Below are 15,241 nucleotides of genomic sequence, written 5' to 3'. Positions count from 1 at the left end.
GTACGGAAGTAAACAGGCGGGGCTTTATTACCTGTCCTTGGATGTGTTGGAAAGTCCGACTCGTTATTCCGCGTTTTTATTATTTTGTATATGTCGTGTACACTTCATCTGAACTGTTCAGACCGATTTTGTGAATTATTTCAACTGATTCTTTGAAAATATTCAACTTAAAAAGAACGATTTGCTCAACTTCAAACCAACGTCATTCTGTCAATACTGTGTAACGGGTTAGAAACTACTTTGAAGCTAATATGAAGGACCGTCTGGGCGATTTAACAGCTGTAAGACTTAAATTATTTCCTTAATTCGTGTTATTTAGATGTCAAATATCAATTTACGTTTCACTTACTTTCACTATCGTAAATACAGAGCTTGACTGAATTATTTGCATGGGTGCTTTAGCAAGTATTGGCTTATATCAGGTTTTCTGTTAAAACAAAGTTTGGATACGTTGAAAATATTTAATGCGAGTGGTTTATACGACAGAAATACCCAGCTGTCTCTGTGACTTCTTTTTATTTGTTTTGACTGCAACCAGCGCTGCAATGACATCATCGCCCCAGTGGAGTCCAATGCTTTCCTAGAGGACTTCCTTCCTAAGGTTTGTATGCGTGCACTTGTGTTTAAACATCTATAGCAGCTGTTTATAGGTGTAGAGCCATGTCTATCTTTACATTATAACTGAAAACGTGAAGAACCATTTAGTCACGTTTTTTAACGGAAACAGGTTGGTGAGGTTCAAAAACTTATCGAGAGAATTTCCCTCTGTGTTGGAGAAGTGAAGCTGAGGCAAAGTACCATTCTGACAGAAATCAACCCACCGACGTGTGAGTACATTGCACATTATTTTTGTGTCTTTACAGCTGTAAGTGCATTAAGCACCTAGGTGTCTGAGTAACTGTGTTTTCCCACAGTTATAGAAAATTAGGAAATAGGAAATTATAATATTATATTGGAAATTTAAAATGATGATGATTTCCAGGCCATGAAAAGTTACAGTCAGATACAAAATATTAAATAGAATCTCTATTAATGATTAAAAAAGTTAATTCATTAATCAGGAAATTCATTGTTCTAAAGGCATGGGAAGCTTGAATATTTACTACAGTATTAAACAACAGTGTTTTGTCTCTACCATGTTTTTGTGTCTAATCTCATTAACAGATGTGAGAGATGAACTTGAGCAGTTTAGCCATGACATCAAGCAGACTGCAGATTTAATACGGGATAAACTAAAAGGTAATTGAATTTAAATTATAATTTTTTTTAGGGGGGGGGGGGTGCAGAATTCATGTAATCAGGCATGTACTGGCCATCAGGAACACCTGGCGAAACAAGGAATATTATTTTTTGTAATCTAAATCTTTTGTTTCACATTAAAAAACTTTATTATTTGATTGTTCTTGTAGATTTAGAAGGAACATTTTCAGATAATGAAAATGCAAACACCATCTCTGTCTACTGTCGCATCCAAAGTACTCAGGTGAGATGTAAACCTCTACTGAATTATAAATTCAGTATTATCCTTTAGGTGTTTGTTTTATTATTTTTTTCTAACTTATGTTGTTCATTTACAGCACACAGTACTGTCATTGCGGTTTGCAGAAATAATGAGTATGTACAACCAAGAACTGTTATCTTTCCGAACAAAGAGTAAAGAGCGGATACAAAGAGAGCTGGAGATCAGTGAGTGAATACATTTACTTGACAATTCATTAACGCATAAATGTCTTTTGTCACCACAGCCCATTGCTATTTGTATATTTCCACTCTATTTCTACCAGTAGTATGTAGCCTTGAAATTTAATTGGTAACCCTACTTATTTTTATTACATTATTTTAGAATCAATCATAAATGTTCACAAGTTTGGGGTCAGTAATTTCAAAAATCCATACTTCTTTCGGCAAGGGTGCATTAAATTGATCTAAAGGCACAATAAAGACATACAGTATATAATGCTTCAAGAGATTTCTGTTTTTAAAATACATGTTGTTCTATTGATCTGACCCCAAACTTTTCAATGGGAGTTTACTGTATATAGAAATCAGACTTGTTATTTTTCAAGGTGGTAGATTCATCACTGAAGAGGAGACAGAGGTTTTACTGCAAAGTAACAACACTGCTTTCTTTACCTCAAATGTAAGTTTCAGTGTTAACACACAGCTGAATGCACTTTTACACATAAGCTTCCTTAAATGTTAAGGTAACTCTTTGTATGTATAGATCAACTCCGGCTCCTGCATCACGGGGCGAGCTCTGAATGAGATTGAGTCACGTCATAAGGACATTCTCTGTCTGGAGGCCAGCATTCGAGAGCTGCAAAATATGTTTTTGGATATAGCTGTGTTAGTCAACAGTCAGGTACTGTCAGCTTGCCGGAGAGTTAAATAAATGATCTGAAAAAAAATTACACGGTTAAAAATGAAAGTTTCAGTGCTTTATCTAACATGAATAGCTGCTTTACATCAATTATCAAATATCATTTAATTATCAGAATAATGCACATGAAAGCGTTATGGGATTATGACTTTGATATATCATAATGTAAAGTTTTTTTTTTGTTTACTTTTTTATAGGGTGAAATGGCAAACAACATAGCAAAGACTGTGATGAAAGCTGGAAACTATGTAGATCAAGGGAAAGTGAACATGGAACAAGCTGTTGATTACAAGACATCTTGGCGTATAAGATTGCCTCCCTTGCCTTCATTCAAGCACAAAGCAAAACCGAGAACCGACAAGGGCTCTTGAAGGAATCTTGAACTTTGAAAATATGCTACTTGAAGATGCTTTTGTGTTTATGAAAATGAGTTTCATGCACCTTGTGCCTTTACTTGAAAAACTCCTACTTGTCACAGATCGTTGCACTCCCTGAATTTTTTTCTGATCAGATCCTTTTGATCTGTCTATTGGATTTTCGCAGCCCATTTTTAAAAAATGCTTTTCATTTGGTTAATGATTAAGCTTGCTCTCAGATAGCACTAGCAGGCATTTTCTGATGCAATATGACTAAATGTCAATAGGTATGTTTACATGCACTCATTTTCCTCCAATCCAATCCCATTTCAGATTGTGAAAGTTCTGTTTATATGTGCAGTGGCCAGTCAACACGTTTAGAACCAGAGAAAGCCACCGCAGTGTCACTGGAGCTACCCCGAGCACAATTGCCGTTTTTGCTTTGTCAGAAGAGCTTTTTAGCAAATATTCAGTAAATATTCAGTCTCCTTCACTTACTAGTTTGTAAGACATAAATGTAAACATACACATCACGGCACTGCACTTGTCTGCAAGGAATTTTTAAATCCGATTTAAAAAAAATGTTCAGTAGCTACTGTTGATTCGATTATTTCAGGTCTACCCCATCCTCTTTCAATCCAATTGAATTTTAATTTGGATTGAGCTCAATTGGATTGATTGAGGTGTTTACACAAAGGCTTTTCAGTCTGATTGAGCCATCAATCCGATCATAAATAGATTATTTGGGTGCATGTTATTTGTAGCTTATGTAAAAGCCCAGTTAGAGTCTCCTACATTTAACTTTTGTTTCTTGTGTTTACTTTTATTAGTATGTGTCACCTAGTTGGTGACTATTGCTTTTGTGTAACTCATAGTTCACCAATTTTTTTTAAATTCTTTCATCATTTCACATGTTAATGAAATCTGATGTAATATTATAATGCGTATTTGGCTTGCTGTCCGGGGGGAGGGCTCCGAGCTCGGAATTCGGCCCGACCCCAGAGTACTCCCCCCTATGAATGTATAGATCATGGGTATCTATGAGCAGACCCATCTGAATGTGAGGTGATGGGGTGGTGGCGGGATGCTGAGAAATTTGTCATGAGACAGGAGGTAAGGGAAGGCTTTATTTATACTGGCTTCTTCTTGTGCTGATTGGATGATTACCTGAACATGCTCCTCCCGAACTTTGTTACATAAAACTTCATTTTATGAATTACTTTCTTCTGTGGAACAAATGTTTTTTGTTCATACAATGAAAGACTAGGGTCCAAAACATCATTGATAGTCATTGATTTGATTATTGATGTAAAATATAAACAACTGCAGCTATGCCATTTCAAAATCCAAATGATGGGTCATCAATCTTAAAACCTATCTGATATTTTCAGTCCTGTATTAGATGTTTAACCAAAATTAAATGCACATTGTGTAGAATACTACAGAATGGACTTGCAGGTGCTTACAGTTTTTCTTAATTGCTTTGGCTTTTTTCTCAAAATAATAAGTTCAGATCTCTGATGGTTTGAATTTATTATTAATTTAAGCAAAATGAATGTGCTTTGGCACGTTTTTTGTGCAGTTAATTACATTTGTCTACAATTTGCACAAAAACTAAATGTACATGGCTTGTTGATCCAAACTGTTGAATTGATTCTCAATAAAACTGTCAAACTCTTCACAACTTCTAAACATTATTTTATCGTGTGAGCCATGCTAAATGACATGATCCATTCACTTATCAAAATCTGTCAGACATGCATGTATATTACATAAATATCTGACATGGATTGTTTGTAATATCTGCTAAATTAGCAAATGGCCTGCCATTGTAATGAAATAGGAATCACAATTTTTACGAATCAACCAATCATTTTTCGAAAGCATTAATATGGAGTCTGCCCAGCACAGTCCCATTTATGTTGTTTAAAAAAAGCATTCAAAAGTTCAACTAATTGCATTTAATATGAACTTAATTTGTGATACATTTGAAATTAAATACAAATAAAATGCACTTAAGCGGTGAAAACATTACATTTAATTCACACTTAAGTGTATTGTTAACTGACATTAAAGTACATTTTAGTTCACATTAATTGCTTGTCAGTGCATTGAGCAGTGCACTTTAAATCAATTTTAAAGACACTAGAAGCAATTATGAAAGTAAATATAAAGTTGTATTAAAGTCCCACTTAAGGCGAGACACGGCAGGCAAAAACATCGTTTTTTTTTTACTGGTCAATTTTGAGATTTGGGGATATTTGTCTTCAATAACATGTCTTCTTTCAGACTTGTGTTGAAAAAAAGTCCGAAATACACATTTAGGTCTTTATTTTATTACACTTTGTCTGTTTGCGTCTGTAGATTTCTCATAAATTCAACAAAAGTTCGCGTTCTTAATCAACGTGCTGCTCCGCGATCTCTGCCGTCAGCCTGTCATCAGAAGCACCGTTAGGAAGCTCTCTCTCTTGTGTACAATCCTGTCGGATCCAAATATGGTCATTTCCTTTTTATCAGCAACCAATCGTGAAAGTAAAAGGGCTGAATGCGCAATCTCATTGGCTGATGAAAAATCTTTAAAGCCCGTTTTCTCAAAATGACCTTTCTCTCATCCTCCAAGTACGAAATCTCCACGTCAGTAGCACCTATATACACCAAACTTTCCAGACTTGTACCTAGTTATATTATGAAGACATTTACAGAGGGATTTGTAAATATATTATTCCTAGCCTGATTTATATAACATTTTATTCCAAAAAACATGGCGAAAATCATTTTTTTAAGGCTATTGACAGTATTTTCTGATTTACAGGATAACAAAAGTAGATATCCATAAATCCCTCTGTAATTTTTTTCCCATCTAATATGTGAACACACTGAAAAAATAATTTTTAACCTGGCTTTATCCAATACTCAGATATCGTTTTTTAAAATATATGCAAATTAGTGCATATTTGATTAGATATTGCCTGATTTGCATATTTAAACATTAAATTACAGAAAACTTGTAATACTTTTTTTTCTCATCTTAATGTAGGTAATCAACTGGGAAAGTTTCATGGTGATATCTGCTAGTTAAAAATTTTACCCTATTCACCTGTAGTGTCTCGCCTTAAGTGGTACCAAGAAATCACTCTGACAACTTATTGCATTTTATTTCAACTTAATATGTGATATATTTGAAATCAATTACACTTAATGTGAATTCAGTGCACCGAAAACATTGCATTTAAGTCACACTGAAGTGTATACATTTAAAGTATATTATTTGTATAATAAGTACACTTTTTTTTCACAAGGGTATCCCTTTAAGGTTTGAACAAGGTGCTGGAAACATTTCTGTGATTTTAATCCATATTGACATGATATTTGTAGGCTGCACATCTATGATGCAAATCTCTCGTTGCACCACATCACAGCGGTGCTCAAGCTAGCTGCGTTGCTGGAAACACAGACACAGGGAACTTTCTAACTTAGTACATTAGGAAAATATTTATTAAAATAATGAACAGGTCCTAAACTGTACTGTTGAGTTAGTTCAAAAGAAAGCAGTGGCAGGAAGTATTGAACAAACAGATGTTTACAAAAAAATCAGTATCAAGATTTTTCAAATGAAGATCACAATCTCCTCTGAGATTAATAATTCATGAAAGCATTATAAAACATTGTTCTGATGCACTTGTGCCATTATTCAGCTGTGAAGCTGTTGGAATGACCATATTACTGTAAACTTGAACTCAGGCGAATGAATCCAGTGAACACAATCCTTTCTGAACATCATGTATTGCATGTCATGTGTGTTACTGTAACTAACTGGTGGCTATCTGCGACCCCCCCCCCGCTTCCTGAATTCGGGGATTCCAGGTCCAGCGTGGACACGCCCCAGGGGTCCTTCATGTGCGTTGGAAGTGTCATTGGCTCTGAGGGTCAGAGAGTAAGGATGTGCGCATCAGCAGTCATATCTGGTGATGTTTATGTGACAGAACAGTTCTTGACAGCATGAAGGTTAAGCTCAGTCATCGAGACCTATTTTTATCAAAACGTCATACTGGGGTAGTTCCAAACACTCAGGTGGTTTTGGGTGATGGAAGTGAACAATGGTAATGTTGTGCAGTCATTTAAAGTAAGAAATCTTCAAAGCAGAAACCTCCTTCATGCTCTTAAGTCTTCCTCTAACACCAAAACACATTGTGTCCTTGATCTGTGAACATAAGAGATTTGAAAAGTATAGGGCGCACTTGATCACACAGGCTCAGATGATCAGGAGGACCCCTGGGTGACAAATAATGACAGCAGCAGTAGGGCTTTGAAGCGCTGAGCTTCACGGGTCACAGATCAGAGCAGTGTCTTCTGGGGCTGACAGCTGATCTGAGAGAGGCTGTCTCTGTGTCAGTGATGAGAAGACTCCATCTCTGCTACGGGACTGTCCACCGACACAGAGGTGGCCATAGTGTGTAACATCAAGGTAGCTCTGCTCACATACTGTGTCTGATATTTCCCTCCAGTCGGGAGAGCGTCCCGGTACGCAGAAAATGCACATCAGAGGAATTAATAGGGGGACTGTCTGACAGCATGAGGGAAAATTTTTTAAACAGAATGCTGTTTACATATTTCACCCACGGATTAGGCAACATGGTTTGTCTGAATCTGAATTGTGCTGCTTTTTGTCTGAAAGAGGAATTTTAATACAAAATTTATATGAAAATATCGAGAGAAAAAATAAATAAACAGTAAATTGAGATTATGAATGTTTAATAAATACAAATTAAATATCCATACAAGTTTGTCTTTTTTTTTTTCTTCAAAAAAGCTCACAGTTGCTCCATCTTTGCTATTTCCACCTCCAGCCCACTCGGCAACTCCTGACCCTTCTTCTCCTGCAGAGTCGAAGAGAATGAGATGAGTCAGCTGCTGGTAGTGAGAGAACTGACCCAGGGGTGCCAGTAACAATCACAAACACTTCTCAGTGTGAAGCTCTCATTTAAACGTTTCCATCTCGACTGGGCTGAGGTAATGAGAGAGGTGTTAGCAAGGTGTTATTTCCTGTTTTGCTGTAGCGAACTCGCTCTATTTTCACATGACATTTGTCTGACATTCCTATTACTGACCATATCAACAACGTAATGAACTAAACCAAACCAGACCAGCTTCTCAACAGAGAAATCCACTTGCACTAATTAAACACTCTCCAGTTCCTGTCAATCATTAGGTAAAATTTCAACAATCATGAGTAAGGTAATCACTGCAAGAACATCTGCTAAATTTGCTCAGCAGAATGCTAATGTTCAGATATCCACAGATCTGTAGTGGAGGGATCTTCAATGAGCTCTAATAAGTAGCTCAAGGTTACAGCTATTCATAGAATCCATCAAATCCTAACCAGGGAGCGCTGTTAGGGAAATAAATTTGAGAGAGAGAGTGAGATATGTCAATCAAAGGGACTTAAGCAGATGTTTTTTACTCCAGAGAAATGCTAGTCTTTGCTTTAGTTTCTGTTTGAATTCAACAGAGGAAATAATATAACAGAAAAAAAAAAAGACCTTCAGACTGTCTTTATAATAATAAACTATTTTCTCTAGTGCCTTTAAAAGTTAAATCTCAAAGCACTTTGCAAAAATAAAAAATAAAAGAAATACAACAATATAAAAGAAAAGCATTCATAAAAGAGAAGTACATTCAAAATATACAATACAAATATAAAATGTTATCAAAAGAGTTTCATAAGTAAATGATAAAGAAAAAAATAGTTAATCAAATAAATCAAATAAAAGCTACCCTAAAAAAGTACGGAAGCTTTAAGAACACTCAGAGATTCCGCTTGCCTAATCTCAGAGGGCAGAGAGTTCCAGAGTTTTGGAGCAAATGAAGAGAAGGCCCTATCACCCATAGATCTTAAATGAGTTGGCGGGACAGGCGGGAAAGACCAGCTTCGGAGGAGCGGAGATCATGCGTTGGGATGAACGGGATTAAAAGTTCTGACAAATATTGAGGATCCAGGCCATGCAAAGCCTTATAAGAAAGCATGAGAATTTTAAAATCAACACGAAACCTGACAGGGAGCCAGTGTAAGGACTCCAAAATAGGAGTGATGTGATCCCTATTCTATTCCTGGTCCCAGTCAGGATTCTGGCAGCAGAATTTTGAACAAACTGTAATTTGTTTAGAGTAGCTTTTGAAACCCCGGCAAGTAGAGCGTTGCAATAATCAATGCGAGAACATACAAAAATGTTCATTACTTTTTCAGCCACCGGAAAGGACATCATAGGACGTAGTCTGGCAATGTTTCTAAGATGAAAAAAATATGTTTTGACTGTATTCTGGATATCAGGATCAAAAGTTAAATTAGCATCAAATATCATTTACCCAATTTTTTTTTATTTTGTTTAAACTCTAAATTAGAGCCATCCACATTTAAAGTTAAAGACCCAGTTTTACGTAGCTGGTGGGGTGAACCAATGAGTATAACCTTAGTTTTGTCACTGTTTAGACAAAGAAAATTGAGACTTTTACATTTTTTATCTCAGAAATACATTAAGACAAAAAGGCAACAGCCACATTATCATCAGGTTTTGAATGTATATAAATCTGAGTATCATCTGCGTAAAAATGAATCTGTGACCTTAAAAGTTGACCAAGTGGAAAAATGTAAATGTAAAAAGAGTAAAGGGCCCAAAATTGATCCTTGAGGAACACCAGATTTCACCACACCAACCACAGACCTGCAACCACCCATAACAACAAACTGCTTTCAATCTGAAAGGTATGACTTAAACCAATTTAGTGCTGTATCAGAAACATCAAAGAGAGTCTCTAAGCGGTTGAATAAAAAAGAGTGATCTACTGTGTCAAAAGAAGCACTGAAATCAAGAAGGATCAAAATTGAAAGACAGCCAGAATCCGAAGCAATTAACAAATCATTTGTCACCTTTACTAATGCAGTTTCAGTGCTGTGGAATTTACGGAAGCCAGACTTAAGGGGTTCAAAAAGATCGTTTACAGTAAGATGAGAGTGCAATTGAGAAGAAACAATTCGCCCTAAAAGTTTAGCAAGGAAAGGAAGATTGGAAATGGGACGAAAGTTATTAAGATTATTAACGTCTGTGTTAGCTTTTTTAGGTACAGGGGTTACAGCAGCAATTTTAAATTCTGCTGGCACAACACCAGAGCACAGGGAGTCGTTTATAATATTCAAAACAACAGGACATAAAGAAGCATGACTGAAACAGACAAGTCGGTATAGGATCAACAATGGAAGTGGCAGCTTTCATTTGTGAAACCTCAAATTTCAAACAAGAAATTTGAGAGAGAGATACCTGAAAAATCTGAAGTATTTAAAGGAGAAACAGACGGAGGAGTAGTGATAATGCATTTACAAATACACTCAATATTCGAGCTGAAGAAATCAAGGAACATTACAAAGTTGAGAGACTGTCATATTTGAGCAGTTTGTTAATGGAATGAAAATATTGTCTAGGGTTATTAATATCATTAGCTTAAAAAAATGATGTATACACATACCTAATACTTTTGTTCAGCAAGTGACATGCAGTAAAGACATTCATAAAGTTACAAAAAAATTATATATTTCAGATAAATGCTATTCTTTTGAATTTTGTTCATCAAAGAATCCTGAAAAATATTAAGCAGCACAACTGTTTTCAACACTGATAATAAGAAGAAACATTTCTTGAGCATTCAATCACATATTAGAATGATTTCTGAAGGATCATGTGACACTGAAGACTGGAGTAATGGATGCTGATATAAATATATTTAAAAAAATATCAAAATAGAAAACAGTTATTTTAAATTCTACATTTATTTCACAATATTTCAAAATGAAATAAATGCAGGCATTGTGAGCATAAGAGACCTCTTCAAAAACATCTTATACACAAAAAATAAATAAATAAATAAAATAAAAATCTTAGCGAGCCCAAACTTTGGAACAGTAGTGTAGATTTGGAACCTGAATTATTCCTTTGACTTTGTTCACTCTGGAATCACTGCAAAGCTTCAAAGACCTTCAGTCATGTCATTTATTTCTCTGCATCTATTTGTTCTGAAAGCCCTTTTCCCACAGTACATTCTTTCTGACTGATTTGTATCTGGAATTACTATGTTTATTGCCTGGCAAACAAATGATATTTAAATTTACGTTCAATACGCTACCTTAATGTGTTCCTGAAACATTCTCATCAAATGTCACTTAGTTAAACCGAGTCGTTCAGTAACTGGGTTGAACTGCAGTGGGTTGTGCGTGTGTTGTAAATGAATGTCTGAAGCAGTCACAAAGATGCAGATTTAGCAATTCAGCACATGAAGTATTCAGCACAGCAGTGATTGAAACAGCACTGATTGATTAAGCATGTGATTTCACTGGAGGCCTATACATAATATTAGTGCTTCACTTACCTTAGGCTTCTTGCGGAGGTTGGGCGAGAGCTTGAGGCTGATGACATGGCCGTGGTCATCGCCCACGATGATGATGGGATTGACAGGGTTGAATTCGATTTTCACAGGCCTTTTCTTCCTTGACATCACTATTTGTTGGCAGAGAGCCTCATATTTGTTGACACTGAGGTCGAACACATGAACCTGAGAAAGAAATAGAAGAGGAGCAGGAAGTTGTAGTCTATGTCATTTATGTAGTATCAGTTTATGTTTTGATGTTTTCAGTGTGAAGCATCTCTATAATGTATTCTCTTGCTTTGGCTCTGAGTGTCAGCAAGCAAGATAATATATGTAAAATGTAAATAATTTAAATATAAATTAAATATAAATTATATATTTTAATACAACTATAAATAAATATAACTTTTAATACATATAAAGTATATTTGCTGTTGTGCATCTGTCACATTTAGAATGACTTTCCATTGAGGATGACAGAAGGAAGTCCAAAGCAAGCCAGATCAGGTAGGATTACATTTAAAGTCAATGTCAGAGCAATAGAGCAGATGGTAGCACACATGATGCTCGTGACATAGCCTTTATTGAGCTGTTGTCATTATGTAAGTTCAAATTAGGCCTGTGTTATGTCCTGAACCCTTTTCTCTTTGTTCTTTTACAAAAATTAGGCTAAAAATTAGGCTTTTTTTTTATCTTTATTTACTTTCTTACTTATTATTTACTTACAACAGATGCTCTAGTTTCCATGGGAGGATAGATATCTACTATTTTAAGAGCAGGAAATTATTATTTTTGATTGCACTAATGATCACAATAACAGTTATTCAGTTTCTGGCAGGACCTGACTGACATTTAACTTTTGGTTTTAAGTTTTTTTGTTTAAATTGACTGTATGTTTTACTCGCAGCAGAGTGTAAGTGTTTGTGTGTGCTGCAGCTTGATGCAGTCAAGCGCCGTTGGAAAGACGTCCCACTGTCAGCCTGCTACTGTGTTTCATTAGCAATCATTATCATGAAAAATGTGCTTTAAGTGGAAGTATCCAGAAAGTTTCTATTTTAAGGTGAGGGATTATTAAATGTATTATTAATGTTCGATCCTCAGGATAATAACGATCCTCATGAGTATATCCATCTTGAGGTGTAAGATGAAACACACTTCATAGTCATTTAGCTTACAAATGATTCCTTGTCTATGGTTTTCTCTCAGAGTAGGCTAAATAGTAAACTCATGACCCAAGACCAACAGCGAACAAATTATTGTATTCAGTACTCCAAAAAATTAACGAATACAAACGTCACTCAAAGAAGTGCTTCCCATTTTACTCAAAAAAACAACAACATTGTTTTAATAAAGTATGAAACTCACCAGCAGAGGGCAGTCACAGACAATCCTTTGGCTTTATCATACTGGAGTTTCCACAGCGGGAGAAGAGTGCCCTTCTCTCCTCGAAAATCATCAGCGGGATCCTCACAGTACAGGAAATCTGAGATTTGGATATAAAGCTGTTAAACATTTTTAATGTATGTCCATCCGTCAGTAATCCAAAATAAATGGTGTAGCAGTGAAAATAAATGTTTTCTCTAAATACCACCTGTAATGTCTCCATATATATTTTGAACCACTGCACGGTCCATCATCTTGACTGCATGAGCTAGTTGGGATGTGTCATGTTTCTGGAAGAGGGGATTTTTTTCCCTTTTAACTAACCTTTTAAACTAATCAATCGCACTCTAAACTTAATAAGACAAATAATTTTCTTGATCACTTTTTAACAAAAGAAATAGAAACATGGATAAATAATCATCCCAACATCACTATAATGTGACATTATGTTGACCACAGATCCTCTTCAGGTTTACGCATTTATAGGTAAAATTCCGAAGATCTGAGGCCTCCTCCTACAGGACAAAAGACCATTTTTCAAACGTTTAAATCCTAAGCTCCTTGTGAAAGACAAGTGACAGAGCATTAATTTCTAACTGGATAAAAAGTCTGAAATAAATAAGACAAGAAACATGTATAAATAATCATCCCAACATCACTATAATGTGACATTAGGTAGAGTGAGATCACCGATCCAAAGGTTTATTATTTCCTGTATTTTTGAAAAACAAAAAAATTCTAAAATTACAGAAATACTGTACATTTTCCAATGTAAAATAACAAGAAAACCATTAAACTGTAAATAATCATAAGAAGAAATCATGTTAAAGAAATTCGCCAATAAAAAGACATTCACAAATTTATCAAAACTTCACAAATATATATATATTTTGTCTAATAGATGACCTGTTGTAGACCTTTTACCGGAATGAACAGAGAGAAAGAAACAGTGCAGCACAGCCAACATTTATTCACCTTATTGTTAACCATAGACTGTAAAGATTGTATTTTATTGTATGAAGTCGGTTTTTGCTAAATCATTCTAAGCTATAGTTACTCTGCGTGAACCGAGCAGTTGACTTGAATGAAGGGCGAAATGTACGTTTCTTTGTGGTTTTTGGTTTCTCACAAACTATCCTAAAATAATCAGTTTGTGGAAAAGAATCAGACTTCCCATCACTAACTACTCTGACTGACCACACCTTGTTCTGCTGGGTTAAGTGATTCATTACGAATTTCTTCTCATAATAGTATATCATAATATCATAGGCTAATCATACAATCTTTGTTGTAAAACGCAGATATTTAAATGACAATTATGAAGGAATTTGCACCCTGGCGCAAGGATACAGTCTCTACTAAGCACTAGAGACTGTATCCTTGCTTATGCAGCCATGGCAGAATGGTCAGATTCTGATTATCAATACCAGCAGGAAATGTAGGTGGGGGAAAGTGAATGAACATAATAAAGTTCTCACGCTATTCTTCTGGTATGATCATTTTGGGATAGTAAAATATCCCACCACTTACTGGTGCATTCAGGTCGCACTCAATTGGTGAATTCGGAACCACTTACTAACCTACTACTCCTATTTCTGTCATAGAAAGATATTGTAAAAATAGTAAGAGTGGTGTACTAGTATGTGGTTCTGAATTCAGCACATGCTGGTCTAAATGCAAATCGCCCTTATGTTTTGCCGCAGGACAGCAATTGTGAGTTAATATTATGTCATCTTTGCAGGAATGTATATGAAGATTATACAAAGTAACATGTATCTTTAGCAACACTTGCTGGGTTTCCATTTTTTATGGTGACTTGACAATGATTTTTATAGTGTGCAAACTGTAGGCTATATTCTATCCCTGAGTCTCCTCGTCGTTCTCCTCATCTAGGATAGGGCGTTCCTCCTTAATTTGATTTGTTTCCTGCCTCTTAAGTTCCTCTTGGTAAAAATCATAGATTTCTGACTGCAGGGCATGCTAACATTGAACATGTCCATATTCACAATAATACAAGCAAAGTTCCGTTTTACTGCAGGTATACCACAAAAGTTGCTCAAAATAATTTCTCACCCGACTGGCATTAGCTGAGAAGTTTGCATAAAGAGGCTTGGACTTACAAGCTACATCCTGTAAAACATCCTTTAAAAAAGCAAAATGCAGTTGGTTATGCATAAACTGAAAATACAGAAAACCTACAAAGTCTTCTGGGTTCAACATTAAGCCTTGTCCTTTGGACAAGTAAATCACTGCCTTTCTTAATTGTCAGAGTATTTTTGGTGGTGTAAATATAATTTATTCTGAAGCAATATTCTCATCAGTTCTATCGGTGTTTACATAGCCTACTTAAATCTGCATATTTGTGACGTTTGCATTTACCCCAGGGCATTATTTATCTTTATAAAGGCCAATTTTTTGATTTCTTATTTTATTGGCCTTATTAAATGAATGCATCCTCTTTCATATCACATTCTTACATTTGATCAATAGATTCAGTTATAATAAGACACTGTTCAATCAAATTAACATTATTTTTAACATTCTCTCAACAGACATTTACATCGATAGTCTGGCGTTATAATTTATTTGCTTTTGGTGTACTGTGGAGTGGGTAAAACTGTTTTTAATGGCAGGCTAGCAGATACCGTTGACTCGCAACTGGAAGGACTGGATGAAATTTTTTGAAAACTGTCTCCACTGATAAATAACA

At 35.5% G+C, this 15,241-nt stretch overlaps 1 protein-coding gene across 1 annotated transcript; it reads left to right on the top strand.

Annotated features, from left to right (window-relative positions):
- On the top strand, nt 1-2,851 carry stx2a (syntaxin 2a). The gene is made up of 9 exons (XM_084386516.1): nt 1-281; nt 539-601; nt 728-827; nt 1,165-1,239; nt 1,410-1,483; nt 1,578-1,686; nt 2,067-2,140; nt 2,225-2,362; nt 2,578-2,851. Exons 1-9 carry the CDS (start codon nt 252-254, stop codon nt 2,749-2,751), a joined length of 837 nt encoding a protein of 278 aa, XP_084242642.1. The 5' UTR covers nt 1-251; the 3' UTR covers nt 2,752-2,851.
- Nucleotides 2,852-15,241: the final 12,390 nt, after the last annotated feature.

This window comes from Rutilus rutilus (genome assembly GCF_951802725.1).
Source record: "Rutilus rutilus genome assembly, chromosome: 18".
Lineage (NCBI taxonomy): Eukaryota > Metazoa > Chordata > Actinopteri > Cypriniformes > Leuciscidae > Rutilus > Rutilus rutilus.
The sequence above is the reverse complement of the archived record's forward strand: the minus strand, read 5'-3'. Positions and strand labels throughout refer to the sequence as shown.

Bases quoted from the DNA above. Each gene is read 5' to 3' on its own strand.
- stx2a (XM_084386516.1), top strand. From the start codon at position 252: ATGAAGGACCGTCTGGGCGATTTAACAGCT. The intron at 828-1,164 runs GTGAGTACATTG...TCTCATTAACAG, and splicing joins AGAAATCAACCCACCGACGT to ATGTGAGAGATGAACTTGAG. The intron at 1,687-2,066 runs GTGAGTGAATAC...TTATTTTTCAAG, and splicing joins ACAAAGAGAGCTGGAGATCA to GTGGTAGATTCATCACTGAA.